Source organism: Limulus polyphemus, unplaced genomic scaffold (assembly GCF_000517525.1).
Source record: "Limulus polyphemus unplaced genomic scaffold, Limulus_polyphemus-2.1.2 Scaffold193, whole genome shotgun sequence".
Taxonomy (NCBI): domain Eukaryota; kingdom Metazoa; phylum Arthropoda; class Merostomata; order Xiphosura; family Limulidae; genus Limulus; species Limulus polyphemus.
Window position 1 is genome coordinate 445,589 of NW_013665803.1, and position 22,421 is coordinate 468,009.

Here is a 22,421-nt window from a genome sequence, read left to right on the forward strand (position 1 = left end):
GCAAAGCTACACGAGAGCTATCTGCGCTAGCCGTCCCTAATTTAGCAGTACAGGGCTAGAGGGAAGGCAGCTAGTCATCACCACCCACCGCCAACTCTTGGGCTACTCTTTTACCAACGAATAGTGCGATTGACCGTCAAATTATAACGCTCCCACGGCTGCATGTTTAGTTTTTCTTTTGGAAGATATTTTTATTAACACCAAAACAATATTTTGGAAATTTCACTGTATTTTTTCGAAGCAAGAGCTCAAGTCCTAAAGTTACTATGCTACGTTTTGTATTAGAAATTGTTCTAGCAGATTACCTTTTGTTCAGAATTACTACCAAAACAAAACAATATCTGTGCGATAGACTTACCATTTCATGGTTAAATAAGTTTGCAATATTTTAGGGTATTATTTCATATGATGCCAGTTCATTAAAATCTTATGACATTTAGAATATTTCTGAGCCTATAGAAATAACATCTATAACTAGATTGATTATATAGTTATGACCCCCCCCCCCCAAAAAAAAAGAAGATGTAAACGGTTTTCAAAATTTTTGGACGTGCCTTATGTTTGTAAATTTCTTTGTTTCAAATGTTGCAAAAAAATTTATAATGCAAAAAATCACCTGTAAGGATGACAACAATAGCTCGCTCACATGGGGTGTCTCTCTTCCGTCACTTGCAACAACACCTGGTAATTTTCTCAGGATTTTCGTTAGAGGGAGCCATCGTACTGATAAGCTGTTTAGTGTTTTCGGGTCGGAAACGTTTTTTACACTGCTTAAAACAACAATACTTTCCTTGTCTTTGATGGGCTTATAGTACAATTGTCCAAGATCTTGAACACCTAGCGCTACCTGGAAAAAATCCCATAAAATTTAATTAGTTTAAATTATTTCATAGAAAAAAAACAAAAAAACTTGCAAAATGAGACGCGTAAGAAAAGTTAACGTAACATATGCCTGTCAGTGTAATATTAATAATATCATTAAATGCTATAAGAGTTATAATAATGTTTAGTGAATACATTTTCTTATGCAAGCGTTGACTTCAATTGCACTATTGAGCTCAGCTGATGAGAACGGATCTATTTTTGTAGGAAATGATTATATATATTTATTGATTATTTTAAGAATGAAACTCCTACTGTTTGAGAATGCTGGTGTTTGTTTGTTATGAAGCACAAAACTACACAAAGGACTATCTGTGCTCTGCCCACCACGGGTATCAAAACCAAGTTTCTAGCTGTATAAGTCCGCAGATATACCGCTGTGCCACTGGGGGCGTTTGAGAATGCAAAATAACAAACCATACTGCAGAGGCATTACTAGATGCTTAAAATTTTTAGGGCTCGAGCCCATAGGCGCGTGAATATTCGGCGTTTCAGGATGATATCAATCATGGTTTTCTATTTTGATTTTTGAAGACACCAACTGGGGATTTGGGGCACTATTAACTAGCATTGGGGCACAGGCCTTGTGTGCCAGCACCTAGCGACGCCTCAGCCATACGGAATGGACTTATAAACCATAAATAATATGATATTGTCAGTCTCTCCTACTGCATATATTTCACATGTTAACTTGAATGGGATCAAGATACTTTATATATACAGTATATATATATATTATAAAATGATCAGTTACTTTCCATATGACAACAAATGGGATGTTCTATGAATATTTGTAAATATGAAATTATAGCCTGCTTGTATAAACGATAAAAACTGGTACTCTGCATCGTATAACGTGTGTTTTAATGTACAACCTACAAGAAGAAGAGCCACAAAATTTGTTTTATATATATAAAAAGTAGATTGAAGTATTGGTATAGTTTTGAATTAAACCTCATTATTTGTTTGTTCGTTTTTAAGAACAAACCTATACAATGGACTATCTGCGCTCTGCCCACCGCGGGTATCGAAACACAATTATTGGCAGTGTAAGCCCTACACTTGTCGCTGAGCCACAAGGGAACGAATTAAGCCTCATTACAGTTTGTTCACTATAAAGCTATAATAAGCAGTAAACCTTGAAAATTGCTTAATTTCGTAGAAGCTCCAGAAAAAAACTGGAATTTTAAGAAAGCATGCGCTGTACGGTTTCTATGATCCCCTCTAAAGTGCTTTTTTGTAGTATTTAGACCTTGTGGTTTTACTTGATGGTCGATATTGAGGAGGCTCAGTTGTCTATGATTATTCCTTTTCAATGTTCTTTTACAGTAAAATCCAAATTTGCTACTTTTCTTCTTCTTGTAGGTAGAATCGGAGGGGTCGCTAAGCGCTGGCACAGGGGGGCCGTGCCCCAATTCTATTTGACAGTGCCCCAAATTCCCAGATGGTATCTTGATAAATCAGAATAGAAAACTATGATCGATTCATACTGAAACGCGGAAAATTTCTGCGCCTATGGGCCCGAATCCCGAATATCTTAAGTATTTAGCGACGCCTCAGGGTAATATAGTAAAAAGAAAAACGCATTAGAATTTACATATTGAAGAATACCAATTTTTTATCGTTTATACAAGCAGACTATAATTTCATATTTACAAATATTTCTAGAACATTCCATTTGTTGTCATATGCAACAAACTGATTATGGTATAAGTCGGATGATTGCTTAAGCCAAATAAACACAAGAATGGTTGATTAGTCTGCATGCTTAGGCTAAATAAACACAATAATGGTTGAGTAATTTATAAGAAAGTGGAAAGAGCAAACATCACTTTGGCAGTTAAAGAAGTGAGTTCCCGTCTATCAAGGGCGTCGTAATTAAATATCATTCCTGTAACTGGCTGTTGAAAAACACCTGTCAACTCCTACCAACTTTTTTTTTTATATGCCTGTCACTAAATAGAAGCTATGGTTCACACACACATATGTGACTTACCATCAAATGGAGAGGCTAGTAAGGTGTAACAGATATAATTGCATGCGACTAATCATCAACTGGAGAAGTTAGTAAAGAGTAATAGACGTCAGCTTGTGTCCCGGTTGACCTCCAAAATTAATTCAACCGTTTGAATGTCTCAGTTCAACAAATTCAAGAAACGGAGATAAACAAAATTAGCAAATTTTGTCCCCCCCCCGTGAAATTTCTTTGACTACGTCAAATTTTGAACCGCCACCAGATTCGAAGGTCGTTATAAAACTGTGATATGTCAGTTCATACCCATCTCGAGAAGTATATATTTTTTCAGATACAAAAACCAAAAAGCACGGTTTCGGTGATTCTTAACACACAAACTTTGAATAAAGAAGGAATAGAAGCGGGTGATATGATCTGATGAGTCGCATTTCAAATTGTTCTTTAGTGAAGATAGAATAAAAAATAGATGAGGCAATTATCCCTTGCTCGTTCAGTTTCAACATCTGTTGGATGTGGTGTAATGGTGAAGGAGACGTTCTTATAGTAGGATAGAAACCAGCTGATTTATTTTGAAGGTTGAATATTATCTACTGGTGTACTTGGTCGTTGTTGCTGGACATGTCCAGTTTATAATACTGCATTTCTACCGTCTTCAAAAAAGGTAATGGAAAAATCCACCTCAGGCGTCATTGTCCATCCATAATTTGTTTGAATAGCATGAAACTGATTCCTCCTTTGGCCTGCACAATCACCAGGTCTTATTCCTGCTGAACGTTTCATTAGTAGTCAGGGGGTCTGTGATGAAAAAGGACTCAAGAAATGAGTTTCGTTTACTTCACGGTCTGGAATTCGAATCTGCTGGCGGTTCAAAATTTGAGGTAGTCAAAGAAATTTCACGGGGGACAAAATTTGCTAATTTTGTCTATCTCTGTGTCTTGAATTTGTTGAACTTAGACATTTAAACTAACTAAAAAGGGTTAAGTTCATTAGAAATAATATTTAAAACAAAACAACTTCAAACCATGGTGATCTTAAAAACTGAAAGACGGGTGGGGTAAAATCTTTCCAATAGCTCTTACCTGACATAGTGGTTTAATTAGCTAATTGACGTTATTATTCTGTTTTAGGTGCAATTGTTTCATTAAAATTAGCCGAATTGTATAGATGCACAAAATAAATAAAATAATTGTCAAGTTGGGATAAGGAAAACCCCTTAAAGGAACACTATTCGAACTTGAAGTAGGACATTGACTATGAATTATAAGAAATGCTCACGAATAATGATAGTTTCAACGAAATGTCTAACCGCATCTCATTTTGGAAATAATCTAGTCCAGTTGTGAATCAGATCAAAATTCACGTCATCGTCTTCCATTTGCGAATTTTCACAACACCATCGTAATTTCAAGCCTCGGTGCAATGCATCCCAAGATTCTTGCAGCGATATTGACCACAAAAGCTCTTCGTACAGGCACGTACAACTAACTTTACAGTTGAGTTTGGTGCTGCTTCAACTTTGACAAAGCCTGACACAAGAGAATCATCATCAACATATTTCCAACCTCTCGTACCTAGAGATGGTAGACGATGAATGGTTCGCAATGCATGGCTCCAGATAAACGTTTTGAAGTTTATCAACGGAAAGATTTGTCGGTGGGAGCTTGGTGTGAATAAAAAGTGGTCCCAATAGCCTAGATTTTGAAAATCTAGACTGTAGAACTTGTTTACAAAGAATCTTGTAGCTAGTAGAATACTGCGATTTATGTTGGATATATTGTTGTCTAAATTCAGCAAAAGGCCAGTGATGGTGGAGAGGTGAATCACATCCTGTAAAATCGTAAATTGCTGTTAGATATTTACAGCTTTTCTTGCCTACAGATGAAACAGTGTTATGAAAGAGAATGTACTTTTTCTTTGTCTCTGATACACTAATACACTGATACACGCGTGCACCAGTGGCAGTATAATGATGACAACACACCATTGGTACGTCAATATCGGGAGAACAGACGACAATTATACCAAAACCATTAGGTCTGGAGTACATGTGGTGCAAGAGCATCCTTTTAACAGCCTCGTCTTGGTAAAGTAAATAGTAGATAAAATATAAAGGTTTGCTGGAAAAAAGTTTTGATATTTGTTTGTTTGTAGTTAAGCACAAAGCTACACAATGGGCTAGCTGTGCTCTGTCCATCACGGGTATCAAAACCCGGTTTCTAGCGTTGTAAGTCCGCAGACATACCGCTGTGCCACCGGGGGGGGCTGATATTTATTTTAAGAGATTCTAGGGGTTTTGCAAAGGAAATGCGAAATTGTTAGAGGAAAAAAGTATTTCTCAGAGTTTCAGTCATAAATTCACAGACAAATATTTAATAAAACTAATTAACTAAAAATCTGATTTTTTTTGGTCTTCAAAAGATTTGTAATGTTTACTAAAAGCTTGCCAAATTTCGTGAAGATACACAGAGAAAATTCAGAGGTATAATATCAGTAGTTGCACGATTACACGTTGGTTGCAAGATCGGTCATTTCGACCAACCCCATATGCATAGAGTTAAAAAAAAGCTATGGTCTTTTGTGATATTTCTGATAGTTGTTTTGAAAAATAATCCACTTTGTTTATGAAAAGTACCACAAATGATTAAACATTAAATATGCAACTAACGATATAACTGGAAGTCAAATTTCAAAAACGATTTCTTTTGACACAGTTATACGCAAGTCCTTACATTTAACCTTCTATAAAATTGCCCTTACAGTATAAGCGTTTGTATTGCTACCTATTTAGTATTATTCTGGGGTGTCTCTTTTTAAATCGTTTGGATTTTGACAGTGCTGGTTCTCTGGACTACAGACATTGTGATCACCTGACGAATTTTGTGAATCAACTGTGGACCATACTCTTGACAAATTAACCACAATATAAAGTACTATACACCTTCCTTCTGGTGTCTAATGGAGTCTGTGACATTGAGTTCAGTCTATATAGGAGGCGAAAGATGGTTTAACCTGATGTTAGTAGAGCGTATTAATAAAATGGTCAACCTGTTTAAATATAGTATAATGTTTGCCTTAATGATAGCATTCATGTTTGTCTTGAGCTAACGTGAATTATCAGGACTAACAAAATGTTACTTCTCTAATAGTACAAGTAAAAGAAGTGATGTAACAGCGAATAATCAAACTGGTAGATATGTCAATACAAAGATATACTAAACTTGTTCGTTATTAAGTATGTTTAGAAAAACCAGTGTTTGCATGTGTAATTTCCAATATGAAAATACAAAAACACAGTCATATATAGATTCGTATTCTCTTTTTGTTTTTACATATCAATCTACAGGTAGCTAGTTTCCAAGTACATTTAAGCTGTTAAAGAAATATGCCTACAAAAGTTCTTGGTGTTTTGCTTGTCTTGTTGTAAGAGTATCAACCCATATTCTCTGACACACCAATACATAAAATAGACAATACCATCTGTTTTATAACCAGTAAAAACTGTGGATTTAGGTACGTGGATCAGACTTGTAACCCTACCATTAAGTACAGTAGTACTTAATAGTAGGGATCGTGGTAAAACAAAATGGGAGCCATAAAAATGGTTCATTTAAAACCACCTTTAAAAGGTCTGAATATTAACAACGACTATTTCACAATATTGGCTGAACAAAACTAAAACTTATTGCACCTAAATAGCTATATACGTGTTTATGGAGTGAATGAAAATTTCATTATTTCAATGAATTTTATCTAAGTAAGTAAGTGACTTTTCCAGACAAGCGTGCAGAAAAAAATGACGAGCTTTATTGCTCTAATTCTTTCACAGAACTCTTTCGTCTGGGGTTTCAATAATTCCTTTCGAAAATGGTACCATATATATATATATATAACAGACAATGCGCTAGTTTGAGCATATAATTAGATTTGAGGATAGGTGGGTAGAAGTCCTAATGACTGATAAAATCGAATGGGGTATATGCGCGCCCCACGCTTGGTATTGCTGGTGCACAAAAATATAACTAATAAAAAGGAAACAAGCATGTACAATGACATGTTTTCAATTTTATAAAGACAAGTAGAGATCGATATATACGTAACTTAGCTATCTATAGTAATATAGAAAGTTTTAATGCTACAAAACGTATTGATACAAGAAAGTTAAAACTACAAAAACTGAGTTACTTGAAATTAAAGATAATTATCCATACTTTGGCTTAGACTAATATAATTACATTGATTTGCCAAAGTAGAATATATTTTTTTTTAATTTAAAGTAACTCAGTTTTGTAGCATTAAAACTTTCTATATTATTATTGTTAGCTAAGTTACGTATATATCGATCCCTATTTGTCTTTATAAAATAAAATTTTTTATTGTACTTGTGCAAAGGTTAATTCACATTGCTCACGATCTAAGAAAGCTTATTTATATTCAATTGAAATTAGTAATTTTCATGTGCGTTGTCTTTTTGAAATTAAAATATTTGTATTGAAGAAATGAAACGTTTCGAACATATGAAAAATAGGAATATTATATTCTAAAAGAAAACACTCTTTACCCTTAAGTAATAAATCAAGGATTTCAAAATAAAAATGTTGAAAAGTGACGTACAAATAATTGTATTGTAAAGTTTCTCGTGTCAGGTTGACTTGTTTTTCATAAAAGAGATAAAGATGGAAACAAAATTGAATGAACTCAATTTACTGAAATCTGTACTAACTTAGATAGTGCTTATGAAACTCAGTAGTGTATTGTTCGTTTGTTTCTTTAAAAGAAAATGTTTTGTTTCAATTTAGGTAAAGTTGACTTTCAATTTTTGTTCTAAACATCATTTAAAAAATGCATGGTAAACATTTACTTTTGGATTCAATTAAATTGAGATCTATTTGTTATTAATAATTACTGTAGATCTCTATCTAAAGTAAAACTTTGGTTGTTGATTTTAACCATAAAATCTTAGACGATCTTTATTTACCTGCACAAATTCATAATAGTGAAATTACCTCCACTACCAAGGGTGGGTGGAGGTTATGTTTTCTCTCCTCTGTGTGTGTGTGTGTGTGTGTATGTTTGTCAGCAAGATTTCTCAAAAACGGCTGAATGAATTTGGACGGAAGTAGGTATACGTTTGGACTATGATCCAACTTAGAAGTGATTAGTCTCTGGAGGGTCTAGGTCACAGCAAGGTCACTCCTATCTATTAATATGAGGACTGGTTTTTCACACTATTTTTATTGTATAACTCAGTGAAAAAAGATCGGATTTTGATGAAACTTGGTGGACATATGTAGAATATTATTCCTCATTGTCCTGCCAAAAATGGTCCATGTCCGTTGATAACGATGGGCATACGAACACATTTTCTTATTTTTTGAGAGCCGAATATGATCAACTGTGCTTGGCGGAGGTATGCGCTCTAGTGAATGCCCCTCCAGTTAATAACATATTCCTAATCTATATTACTAGTTGTTCTATTGGCATTTCGTTTATCATTATAAACTTCACTAATAATTTAAAAGTGGATAAATATGATAGTTATAATTTTTTTAAGTACTGATAATATTTGTTTTCAAATCCCTTTCATAAATATATAGTAAATGGAAACTTGTATACATTGTGGGAGATAAAGAATTTTGTAAAATTTTACAAAACGACTTCTACAATTATAATATTAAATAAAAACTAAATTTTGTGAAAAGCTAAAATCCTTAGAGTTTATTTGTAATCAAGCACAAAGCTACACAATGGGCTAGCTGTACGGTGCCCACCACGGGTATCGAAACCCGGTTTCTAGCGTTGAAAGCCCGCGGACATACCGCTGTGCCACTGGAGGACAATCCTTAGTGAAAATACTAATGATTTTAATTTTAAAACGAAATTTTCTTAATTCCAAAATATTATTATTATCTATGCTTTGGTTTTATGTGTAAAAAGCTTTATGTCCAAATTTTTATCAAGAAAATTAATACTAACATACTAAATAATACTAATTCCTTTTGTAAGTGTAACATAAATTTATAATATTGTAACTAACTTATTTCAAGTTTGTAAGAGAAGGAATATTTTACTTGATAAACTTCCATTTTTTACACAATTACAAAATTACACAAAAGTTAAACTATAGTCAAATATATTGCAACTTTTGTAAAAGACTTAGTGAAGCCTACTGCCTTACATGTAATGAAACTTTAATTACTTTGTACAAAAATGTAAATACCCTACGTTTATCTAATATAGTTTCCTGGCATACCTGAAATAATAATAATAATTCAAGTTTACAGTGTTTAAACTTTCTAAGTAAAGCACTAACTGCTTCTTTTATATTAGCTTTTGACTGTACCACATTAAATACTAAAATACTTTTAACTTATTTGGTTAGTTTTCTATTTTAAAATATACCAAGTTTGGGAAGATGATATTAAATTATCAACATATTTTTAGTTTTAAATTTTAATAACTACAGTCATTCAATAGTAATGAGCTTATGTGGCAAATTGGCATGCCTATGGGGGCCAGTTATTCTACCAATGTTACTAATCATTACCTCCGCCACCAAAGGTGAACGGAGGCTATGTTTTCACCCCTGTGTGTTTGTCAGCACAATTTCTCAAAAACGGCTGAATAGATTTGGACGAAAGTTGGTATATAGTTGGACTATGACCCAACTTAGAAGTGATTAGTTCTTTGGAGGGTCAGGGTCAAAGGTCAAGATCGCGAAAATAAAAAATCCTTTCTGTTAACACGGGGACCAATTTTTCATACTATTTTTCTTTATAACTCAGTCAAAAACCATCGGTTTTTGATGAAACTTAGTGGACACGTGTAGAATATTATTCCCCATTTTCCCGAATAAAAAAGTTCCGTTGATAACGATGGATATACTGACACATTTTCAATTTTTTTGAGAGCCGAATATGATCAATACTGCGTGGCGGAGGTATTCGCTCTACTGAGTGCCCCTCTAGTTATGAATTGTTTTTGTGGATCATCATACTTATCCTGAAAATATTTAACTTACTTTACGTTATACTGACGATTTAATTTTTATTAGTAACTAGCCGCGACCCGCAAAACATTTGCAGTAGTTTTCATGCCCTTCGCTTGAATTATCCTTATTCTATCATTTTCACGCACGTCATTTAACCTACGCTTTCTTGCAAGCGTTAAGTGTTAGATTGATAAATCCTGTTCTATTTGAAAAAAAAATTACGGATCAGACAAACGAACTCACGTAGACGTAACTTTATTTAATAAAACTACACGTAAAGTGAACAATAAAGTGAAATAATAGTATTTATGATAGTGTACAGAGTATGAAACAGTTATGAGTGTTCAGTGTATGACACAGTTTTATGAGTTTAAACAAAGAAACTCACAAAACAAACAATAAAACCCGTAGTAAAGAAAAAAGTATTTAAAAGATATTTATAGCAGTATATGAAACGAACCGTAGCTAAATTATTATAAAGTAAAGTAAATGTAAAGTTTTAATGAAGGCAAACTTAGCTGATTATGCAGAAACTTCTGTATATATGGTATTTTACACCTAAATATGTCGAGAAAGCCCATAGAAATTGTATTTAGTGTAATGTTCATTTTTTTAGGAAATTACATAGGGGTTAAATGTTGTTTGTATGAAATACTTTGGAAATAAAAAACTAAAGTTGAATCGAAGCCAGTAGCCAAGTGATGACAGCTGCATTGTACCATCATGTACCATACTCGTTGCATTGAAAAGTTTTACTAAGCAAAAAAATAGGTAATATGCAATCGGGCCTCCTCGGACGAAGACCTTTCTAACGATATGAGATTTGTAGCGTTTGATCAAGAAATCTGCGAGAAAAGTTCCGGACAGACAAACTCAAGCGTATTATCTATATAAATTTAGATTTCGTACAATCCGTTTCGTAAATTCATCCAGATAACTTATAAATGTTGGTGTACGAAAGTTACAAAATATTCTGCTCATTAGTTGGACTTTGAGATTGTTTTTGAAAACACTAAAGTTCAGATTAAAACTTTTAATGAAAGAACCAAATTAGTTTTCAGATTTTTGCTTTTCAGTCCTCATAGAATGTGGTTCTTAATAATTCAATTAAAGGAATGGTAATTTTACAGTTGAAATGTTATACTTTAATTTAAATTAATAACACTTGGGAAATGTTTCTCGTTTAATTGATAAATTAATTTATAATGCATTTCGAAGTGAAAAAATGTTTAAGATATATAATAGATGCAAAAGTTTAATAAAATTATTTTTTGACTCATTTCTTTAAATCATGTTCCCCCAGTATTTTAGATGATAATCCCTTTACAGAAGGCATTCTAAATTACCTGTTTTTTCATAATATTATTTGTTATAACAAGAAATCAGGCTTGGAAATACAAAAGCCAAGTAATTAAGCTAATCCCATTTTCCCTGACTTATATTTAATATTACTTATCTTACAACTTTAAATAAATGGATGAGTTTTAAGGGTAGTAATTGAGTGATTATATATTTCGTTTCATCGCACAATGTAGAAAGGTAATATAATACTGTTTTTAAATTATATATTATTGTATGTTGTTAAAATTATTAAATCTTTGGTATGGGTGATGTTTGGTAAATTTATTGTATCGAAATATATATATAGAAGAACTATATTGTTCTACATTTTCATTTTTGGAATTCTAAAATAAACTTTTATTATAGTCTATAGAGGATTTACTACCACACCCTCAATAGACTGAGGATAGTGAATAGTAGTTAAAACTTAGGGCATTTTAGGCCAAAGCATCTTGGCTTCACTCCCTCTTTCCTGACTAGTTTCTCACCTGTATTTGAAAGATAATTGGAGAGATGGGGTACCCCCAACACCTTTTGGTTTCTATCACCACAGGTATCTTTCTGGAATTAAATAACACTTCCAGTGTTCTACAACCAGTATAATTTATCTTAGCTGTCTGTGTTCAACGATCTTGATTGTGCTTTACTGATTTATGTTGCTGAATTTTTGCCCTCCAGTAGTACAACTACATGTCTGCGGACTTACAACGCTAGAAACCAGATTTCAATACCCGTGGTGGGAAGAGCACAGATAAACCATCGTGTAGATTTGTGCTTCAATTCAAACAAACATTTCTGTCCCCCGGTGGGACAGCGGTAAGTCTTCGGATTTACAATGCTAAAATCAGGGGCTCGATTCCCTTCGGTGGACACAGCAGATAGCCAGATGTGGCTTTGCTATAACAAAATACACACGCTGAATTTTTCTCCCATATGCAGTTCATAATGGTTTAATTTGTAACCTGGTATTATTATAGCTACACACACACACCATGTATATATATATATATATTGTGTGTGTATATTTATATGAAATCTGCGAAGAAATTATAGTCACGGTTTGGTAATGTTTAATTTTTTAATCCCTTTTCTATTTTTTAACATTTCAGATATATCTATATTCTTCTAAATCTCGTAGTTTTTGTTACCTGCATCTGTTCAACAGCTTGGAGGAGTTTACTTCGAAAGTGAAGAACGGAAGAACTCTGGGATTTCTCCATGTCTTGTCGCAGTGTCTTAATATCTTCCCAAGTACAGGCGACCTATAAACCGGTAATATTAAATACAAACAGTATATTAATTTAGGCATTGATAAACTAGGCATGCATGCCTACATTTTATGTTAGTAGCGCTTCCAATGTCAATTGCTTACTTCTAGATACATTACTACACGGAAGGGATGAAAAACAAAACACGTTTTATGTCTTTAGTTTCCGCATGAATATTTTGAAGCTAAAAACCAAAAGAACGTTTGGGTAATATAAACCAGCCTATTGCTGATAGTTGAGATTATGTTACAGTTGTTTGCGTACTTGTTTGTAGAAAATCAGTCATATTTTGGACACTTGGTGTTTGTATGTTTTTTTTACTAAAATCTAAAATACTGCATTGTTATCACGACGCCTATTGGTAACGTTTCGTGCGTGGTGCATGCTTAGCTGGAATCATTAACAGAATTGTAGATAAATTGTTTGTTTTTGAATTTCGCGCAAAGCTATACGAGGGCTATCTGCGCTAGCCGTCCCTAATTTACCAGTGTAAGACTAGAGGGAAGGCAACTAGTCACCACCCACCGCCAACTCTTGGGCTACTCTTTTACCAACGAATAGTGGGATTGACCGTCACATTATAGCGCCCCCACGGCTGAAAGGGCAAGCATATTTGGTGTAACGGGGATTCGAACCCGCGACCCTCAGATTATGAGTCGAGCGCCTTAACCACCTGGCTATACTGGGCCATTGTAGATAAAGTGAATGAAGAATAACAAACAGTAAAACCGTTAGTTACAGCCAGCGTAATGTTATGAACATTACCAATTGTTGAGAAACAACTACAATAAGATAGTGCTTTTACAAATGCAGAAAAAATTGGCAAAATACTTACTTTATAAACATGATAAAATAGTGTACTTACAACATAATAATAGTGTTTTTTTATAAACATTGTAAAATATATTTTTTTTATAAACATGGCAATATAGTGTCTTTATAAACATGGCAAAATAGTATATTAATAAAAGAATAAAACAGTGGCTTAATAAATACGGTAAAATTCTATCTTTATAAAAAAACTAAAATAATGTATTTAAAAAAAGAGTAAAATAGTATCTTTATAAAAGAGTAAAACAGTGTCTTAATAAACACGGTGAAATAGCATCTTTGTCCACCTTTATTAACCAGTGGAAGTCTATGTGTAGAGAAGATGGATAAGTTTCGTCCACTTCAACAACAGGTAGCGTTTCTTCTGTGGTAACCAACACTTTGTCTTCGTTGTAGAAGAGACAAGCTAGGAAAACTCCCCTAAATGAAATAATGATGAAAATATAAAAAAAAACGTTTGTTTCTTTGTTTTTTTGTACTGAGAATAAATTGACTGTCACATATTGAAAATTCAAATTATTATCTGTTGGAAAACTGATCTTCTGATTCCTCAGAACAAACAGATGAACGACTAAAATTAGTTTATTTCATAAATAATCATCTCATTGTACATTTATTTTTATACAGCATATATCAGGCATACAATGGGCTAAATCTGAAACCAACGTTAAAGGATTGTCTTTCAAGATTTTTCAGACAACAGATTAAATCGAGAAGACGCAAGAAACTTTGTCAAGAATGAAGCATTAAGTTACTGTACTTTTGTGTCTAAAAGCAATCTATCCACTGATGTGTGATGACGATACGTACTGTTGTCATGGTAACGTTGATTCAGAAGTCGACCTCAGTATCACTTCATAGGATAGAATCGAAAATTTAAGTCTGTAAAGCTCTTCCAAACAAAAATGGTTACACGGAGTGTAAAATGACACCGTCTCATTTTCTATTCTTGAACATATCTTAAATGAAAGAGAGATCTAAAAAACAACAACAACAATAAACAGACTAGAAATATTGGAAGCAACATGGAAATCTCAATATATATTCACCTTCTCAGAACTTTCTGGAATTTTGGAGCTGACGTGAAGAGGTTTTTAATAGTTCTTTTCACTTGACGTCTCTGCTGGTGAGGTGTATCTGTCGGCTGCTCCAAAATACCTATATTTGGAAACTTGTGTTGAATTTAGAGCTAATAATACTCTTGATGAAAAAGAAACCGCTTTTTTCAACGTGCTCAAGCTTTTGAGTGTCTTTTACTTTTATAACGCTGAGAAAATAAAATTAAGTAATTGTAGTAATTCTTAATCAAATGATTACATTTATGAGGTTTGAAATATATATAACTATTTGGTACAAGACAGTAAAGTTTTACACGCAGTAGGTGCTCTTATGAACGTATACATTATTTTGTTTTTAATTACTATACAGATACTAACAAAATCGCTTTTTTGAAATACTGAATCCTTGCACACTTTTTGGATAAGTGCTTATTTAATCAAACAATAGCGTTAGAGTCAAAATATCCTCTTCAATGAACAAGTTAGTGTTTAGAAATTCGGTAAATGAATATTTGAATGTTTATGAATTTTGGACGTTAGTATACTATTATATGGGTTATAGGAAATGGCGTTAGAGACGATAAAATTAATTCGTTATTTTCTCTACCGCGTGGATTTCGAGATAATTAATTCAGGATTTTCCGTGGTAACGAGAGAACAAAATTTAACTAAAAGAAATATTTTAAACATCGTGATAACTCTCAAAAGATTGATGTTGCTGACTCGTAGATAATTTTGATCATTTAAAAATATATACAATTGTGTAAAAATTAGATTTGTCTGAAATCACTTGTTTTAATCCCAGAGAGTCTGAGCATATTACGCGCCGATCACCAGAAATAAACAAATTGCTAAGTAAACTAAAGTTAAACCAAATATTTCACAGTCTCTGCAGTCCTTATTTGCTTCTAAAATTATCATTAATTTGCTGTAATGAGCTTTCCTTTCTGGCGAGGAGAAAAGTTTCTTCCTGATTACATGATCCATTTTATGGCTATCACAATGTAGGTTACTGGAGAGTTTAATGAATGGTAGGTAAATATAGATTTTAATTATGGCAAACTTGTTATATTTCAGTATGAATGAAAGGTAGATGGCCATAGGTTTTAATGATATCACATTTGTTATATTTCATTAGGAATAAAAGGTAGGTAACAATAGGTTTTAATGACGTAAAACTTGATATATTTCATTGTGAATAAAAAGCATCATGTTGAATTTAGGTCAAGTGACTAACCTTTAACTTCCGCGGCGTGAGCAGGTCTTGAGTTAATAACCTCATGAAAAAGGTTTGCTAGTTCTTTCAGTTTTCCAATCCCTCGAGTGCTCTTCTTCTCTACGTCTTTCCAACCTAGAGGATTGATGAAATTATTAAGCTCAGTCACTTTCTATTCACTAGGTGGCGTAATTTCATTCTCTTCTATTACTTAGTTAGGCACACTAAAAATATATTAATGCGATTACAGAATTATTAACTCCTGAAAATAAGATAGGTTTAAAAACCTTTGAAACAACAACAACAATCACAGACAACACTAGCCCAAATATTTTTACTACCATGTTGAAAATGAGGAAAGTAATTCCCAATTCTTATAGTAAACCATACTGTCCATGAAGTTAATAATCCAATGATACTAACACCTCCAACTCTGTAGTTTTTATGAAAGAGATATTACATTTCTAATATCAAGGTCTCAGTATCATGTTTGACTAAATGTCGTATAACATCCCCTAAAGGAAAAAATACACAAGAGAGTTGACGTGATTTTTTCTAAATTTGCTTTCGTTCATATTTTTTCTTTTAACTCGGCCGAATTCTGTAGGACAAGAAATAATTGATCAAATCTCTCATTGTGTTTTTTTTTTCATGAAAAAAGTATGAAGAGGAAAAAAAGCCATAAGATTCATTACAGATTTAAATGAGATAAACTCTGCTTCTAATATATATATATATATAAATGTTTCTTGAATTTCTATTTTTAAATTTGGTGCTTGGCTTTAAGTGAATTGTAATACCTATTTCTATTGAAGTGTTTTAAGTCAATCTTTAGACAACCAGAGTAATTTTTCTACTGCTGTATAATAACTAACTTTTATATCTTTATACGTATCAGTACCAAATTCTATCTATACTGAAGATCAATGGCAAAGGTTAGAAGTATTCCACTCTGACAAAGCCAGTGCTATTTATTCGATTAATATATAAGTTAGTATTTGTTTTGAGCCGAACATGTGATATGAAGACAAAAATTTAACTTGAAAATACTCACTAGAGGGCACTCCAAAAGAAGGAGATGCTGTCTGAAATGGGCTAAACCCCTTTGCATTGCCTGCAGCCACTCTAACAAAATATGCTGTGCCCTGAGTGAGATCGGGGATGGTGACTTCGAGCCTTTGAAGGTCAGTAATGTCTTGAGATCCAGCTAGGAGGCTAAAATCCTCGTGTCGACTCCAGTCCACTAGTTAGGATAAAAGTTATTTTATTAGAGTTTATAACAATCAAAGTTTTTTTGGAAGCTTATTAAAGAAGTTAATCATAACCAATTTTCGTTTTAAAACCGTTTATTTCAAAACATGTTAAATTAAATTAATCTATACAAACGCTAAAAATAATGTCGTTCAACAAAGAGTTTTGATTTTACAATATGTGTGCCTGTATTACATTCTAAGAGAATCAGAAATGTTATTCCAAAGTAAAAAGATCCCGATGAAACAGCAGAAAGCATGAAGGCTAATAATGCTAGAATCTAGAATTCGATCCCTGCGATGGATACAGTGTAGAAAATCCATTATGTAGCATTTTGCATTTATCAAGCCAAAGTAAAATTTGATCATGCAGTCAAATAATATTATAACGTATCTGACCACTTGCATTTCATTTTGTCGTCTACTGTTTAACAATGTTCTCTTGCACTATCATAGTCACATCATAAGTCTTCGAGGTATATTATTACAGTCATATAATGGTAGTGATAGGGTTTCTTTAAATTTCACAACTGTTCTTTAATTTTATAATGTTGTTCATTATTTATTACGTTCCTAATTATTATATTATGTTCAATACCTGAGCTGGTGTGATGGAGTGGTTCGCCTTCCTTTGCGTCCCCCAGTGGCACAGAGGTATGTCCGCGAACTTACAACGCTAGAATTCGGGTTTCGATACCCGTGGTGGGCAGAGTACAGATAGCCCATTGCATAGCTTCGTGCTTAATTACAAAACAAACAAACCTTCCTTTGCCGCAAAAACACGCTTTGCACGTTGAAAGCATGGGTGCGCTATAAATGAAAATCCTATCCTAACTAACTACTTTCCCTATAGTCTATCAGATCAAAATTAAGGACGAATAGCGTAAAAACCGTGGTGTAGCTTTGAGCAAATATCCGAAACAAACAAACAAACACTTTCGACAAAGTTTGTTTTCTTGGAAATTGTGAAAAGCGTTAGAAAATCAGTGACTTTTAAGACAAAAGTTTATTTGTTTGTAATTAAGCACAAATCTATACAATGGGCTATCTGTGCTCTGCCCACCACGGGTATCGAAACCCGGTTTCTAGCGTTGTAAGTCCACAGGCATACCGCTGTGCCACTGGAGGGCTTAAGACAAAAGAATGAGGTTAATTATCATATTTTCTCATCTCGATGATATTAAGACCTCAGTTAAAGGAACCTGATGATGGCAAATCATCGTCGAAATATTGTACATTTGCTACAGTGTTAAGCTTATAATAAAGTTTTCTTGGTTGCACGTCCAAGCCGTCTTTTAAACTATTTGTCACAAAGTAGGTTTATATTTATAAACTTTGAAGGAACTTTTGCAAGATGCCTTTTGCAGAGTGACGAAGAGAGGGAGATAATGGTGACAGACTTCGAGAAATGTCTATTTCATTAAATATCAGTACCATGAATGTTGACTTCACATTACAGGTCAGAGTAGTTTGTCCACAGCTGTATCAAAAACAGTGGTCAAAAACGGCAGTTTCTCTTTGTGCATGAGTTAAGTCTAAAAACAACATGAATCTTTTCTGCTTTCATAGGAAACTTGAAATAAACGACGTTAGGGGAAGTGTAGTATTAAATATACTAACTTTTGTTGTCTCATATATAGAGTTAAATTGAATACATTTAATGCATCAATTCCTAGTGAGAATATCTTACTCTATAATGAACATTGCAAAGAAGAACACAAAATCATAAGAAAAAAGAAAAGCCAGTCTTATCTGATGTTGATGCATATCTCTGTATTTGGTGATACATTATTCTGGACGTATTTAGAGTTGAGTGTTTAAAGTACAATGTCTATCTGTGCTGAGACCATAATGTGTTCCAACTTTAGTCTCCAGAACTGTTCAAGTTACTCTACCAAAAATGACCTTCAAACAGTACACGTATTTCTCAAACCGATAAATACATCTGTGGTTAATTGGTGATAAAAGAATCAAATAAGTTAACGTGTAAATCAACGGCCGCATATTAAACAGTTTTTCTTACCTTTGTATTTAGTTACAATACTATAGGCATCTTTGGCAGTGTCAGACTCTGTAATCTTGATGCGAAGTGCCCTTGTACCAACTACTGTTAACTGCACGTGCTTAGGCATATCCGGAGGCCCTGTAACACGAATAAATAATGCTACTAACTATTTTGATTTTTTCTGCTCTCTGAAATGACAGCAAACATCAAAGAATGATCAATAAAGAAACTTTGAAATCGACTGACCACTTTGATTTTTTGCTAGGAAAGTGAATCTTTAAAACAAAATTTATCATTAAATATACATTTTATATACCAATATTATACTTTTATACTAGTCCTATTTTTAATTTACATCATTATTATTAGTAAAGCAAATACAGTTAACATAACATAGTGTGCAAAGTTGTTCGTTTAAAAGTATTGAAATATATTTTTATTTTCAATGAAGAAGACTACTGAATGTGTGTGTGTGTGTTATGTGCGCTTCAAAAAGTTTTAAGGCTAATGTAAAATAAAGAAAAGCTTATCAAAAGCCGAAAAATGCATCCTTACTTATACGTTCAAAACCATCTTGCATCCTTTTCAAAAGGTTAAGCCGTCTCTGCCATAATGTCAGCTGGCGCTCCTTTTCCTTGAGAAATCAGAAAAACATTCAAGAATCAGAAACCAGCTTCCTCGCTCTCTAAAATGAAAAATATATTCCAAACACCTTTAGAAAAGTGCAACAAAGTATTAACTATGTTTTTTCCTCTATTTGCAAAATAAAATACAATGGGTCTTTCGTAGAGGTGCCAGGATGGCTGAGGTAAATTTAATATTTTGATGTAATATTCAGAATGTTCCTAGATGGCTCAAATGCTAGCTTGAGGGCTTATAACACTACAATTCGGAGTTCGATCACTGCAGTATATGCAAAACACTACCCGTCCATCGTTGAACTTTGTATTTAACAACAAACACACAGGTATCACGTGCTGAGTAATATGTTCGTAATGTACTGAAAGTTAATTACAATTTATAAAAATAAAACTCCGGCTCATATTCTCTCTTTGAAACTACTTCATTCATCGTTGTTTCTACTCATTCTGATTACCATAGTTACACACTTACTCGACACCACTATTTTCACAGAAACTAGTCGTCGACAGAGGAAAGCGGAATCGAACTCGACCACACGTGTTGACAAGTTTTCCACGTGCCTTAGTTCTTACGTGGAAGTCAGTTTCCAAGACCGCGTTTAAACAAACCAAAAACTCCATTGGAGCTAAATCAGGAGACTTAAAAAGTATGTAGTCGAATGAGATCATTGCTGTAATTTCAATTCCTTGAATATATTTCTTATGAAAACAGTTCTTGATTTCGAGGTGTAGTTGGAAGCTTGTAAGCCTTTATCAATTTAAATTATCGTTGTTATATTTTTAATTATACCCGAATATATGTACAGCTTTATCATATAACTTTTTGAGTCGAAAGATTTTCTTTCTTAACCGTATTTCTCACTTAGAGGATTGTTCCGGATAGGTTTGAGTTCTTTTTTTTAGTTTTCATCTTCCATGGGTAACAGTTGAGGCTTTCTTCTTTGAAATGTTATGTCTGGACAGGGTGTAGTCGAATGGTTAACATACTGAGCAGGACTACTGGACATTTTACGCACTTTCAGCTGTTCAAAGAGCCAGACAAACCTCTTGTGGCGGTAGGTGCTATTGACTCGCTGCTTCCATCTGGTGAGTAGTTTAAAATTAGGGGGTGCCTATATTTGAATCCTAAGAGTCTGTGACTTGGCCGTTTATCCCACGAGCACATAAGTTACCTTTTAGATGAAATACCGGTATCCAGTTTTGTTTTGTTTTTGTTTCTTTTTTACTCGCTCTTCATCGTATACCAGCATTTGACTATCTTCTGGTCAGAGATTCACAGTGAACCAAATATACAAGTGGTTAAATGTTGCCCTCTGAGCCTGTGTAATAGTATATACAAATTGTTGTTTTAAAGTGCGATTAAATCTATGTAGGTTATAAGACAATAAATCGCTCCATGCTGTTTTCATGTTTTGGTTTTTAGTCCTTGTTAGTATTATGGCTCTAAGGGTAAATTTGTTTCGATTTCTAGTTTAAAAGTTTCTACGTAGCCGCAATATTATTAGAAAACAAGTTACAGACCTAAGCCTCAGGGACTTAACTCTCTTAAGCTTCTTTGTATTTGCTAATTCAATGTCAGGCACCATCATACGCACATGCAAAAGGGCTTATGATTATATGAAAACATTTCATATACTCGACAAGGTCACATAAGTCTCTTCTAAATGAACAAATATTTAAGTGCAAAATAAGTGAATAGTATTAAACGTTTATAATTTATGATATAAATCAAGTAAACTGAGAATGTTTGTTTCCCCACATTCCTCTAAATTTGTCCATTTCGGAGTCAAAACAAGAGGCTTTTAGTACCTTTAAATAACAATTTTTGCTGCAAAAATTTATTTTCATTTTATACAAGTGTTTTAAGTCCTATGGAACGTAAGTTTAGATAAAGTAAAATTATTATGTTAATTCAGCAACCATGGAGTTATATTTTGAAAAACAAAACAAAAAAAAACAAGTATTCATATATAATAGTTTTTCTTACAATTTGGTGTGGCCTAGTAGTTAGTGTGCCGGACAACAGATCATTAGGTCCATAGTTCGAGACGATTATGCTGTTGACCATGCTATTCAGTTATGAATAATCGTGCAGACGAAGAGTGCTGCTGTTTGGTTGTTCCTGCTTTGGTCAGCAGTTCTAAATATAGGATGGCCATATTTGAGCCTATCTGTTTAGCCCAAGTGTCGTGTAAGGTAACGTTCAAGTACCAAAAACCAAAATACATCTTATCATTTCTGGTCAATATAGGATATTTCGTACAATACAAAGACAAGTAGTACATTCAGTTTATTTCAAAGAAAGAAGGTAAATTTAAATACTCTCATTCTTCCACTTCTTCTCCAATGGTGAAGTATTATTACATTTCTGAATACGATGAGAAATTATCTGGAAGGGTATTGAAGAACTTATTTGGCGGGAATTCTGTTTACAAAGTAGGAAAATGTGTAATTGTAAACTTTCTTAGACGTCAAGTTCGTCTCATCTTTGACATTGTGATACATATATAAACAAAAATCAAACCAAAAAGTTAAATTATTGTCTGATAAGTAAAAGTGCAACACTGCGACCATTGCGCATAAAAACATATTTTTTTTTTTATATTCTATAACATAATACTTCGGATTAAGCTAACTGGGCATTACGTTTCATATGAATGCATATATCTATCTCTTAAAAAGAGTCAGGCCTAACCTTTAATAAAGCTGCAGAAAGACTGCCACTAGCCGCCGTATTGTTGACATATTTGGACAAATCCTCTTCACATCGTTCCGCTTCATTGACCAGACTGACCAACTGGCTTGTTCGACTTTCTTTGGTAGGAACTGAATAAAAGGTTATAATTCAATACTCAAATTATAAGGCAATGAAACTTAAATTCTCCAATCACAACTCTGGCTATTCAATCATATAATCCTAGCATTCATGCTGCAATTAACGCATTGATACTTTTAATCCACCCCCC

At 33.5% G+C, this 22,421-nt stretch overlaps 1 protein-coding gene across 1 annotated transcript in view; it reads right to left on the reverse strand.

Annotated features, from left to right (window-relative positions):
- LOC106478243 (ankyrin repeat and fibronectin type-III domain-containing protein 1-like) overlaps nt 1-22,421 on the reverse strand; it is a 122,712-nt gene that overhangs the window by 20,336 nt on the left and 79,955 nt on the right. The window contains exons 11-19 of the mRNA XM_022381815.1: nt 22,151-22,281; nt 19,370-19,448; nt 18,833-18,973; nt 16,614-16,802; nt 15,581-15,694; nt 14,335-14,443; nt 13,573-13,705; nt 12,335-12,448; nt 617-847 (exon numbers count right to left, since the gene is read on the reverse strand). Of these exons, the coding sequence (XP_022237523.1) occupies nt 617-847; nt 12,335-12,448; nt 13,573-13,705; nt 14,335-14,443; nt 15,581-15,694; nt 16,614-16,802; nt 18,833-18,973; nt 19,370-19,448; nt 22,151-22,281 (1,241 nt within the window). The remainder of the gene's footprint in view (nt 1-616; nt 848-12,334; nt 12,449-13,572; nt 13,706-14,334; nt 14,444-15,580; nt 15,695-16,613; nt 16,803-18,832; nt 18,974-19,369; nt 19,449-22,150; nt 22,282-22,421) is intronic.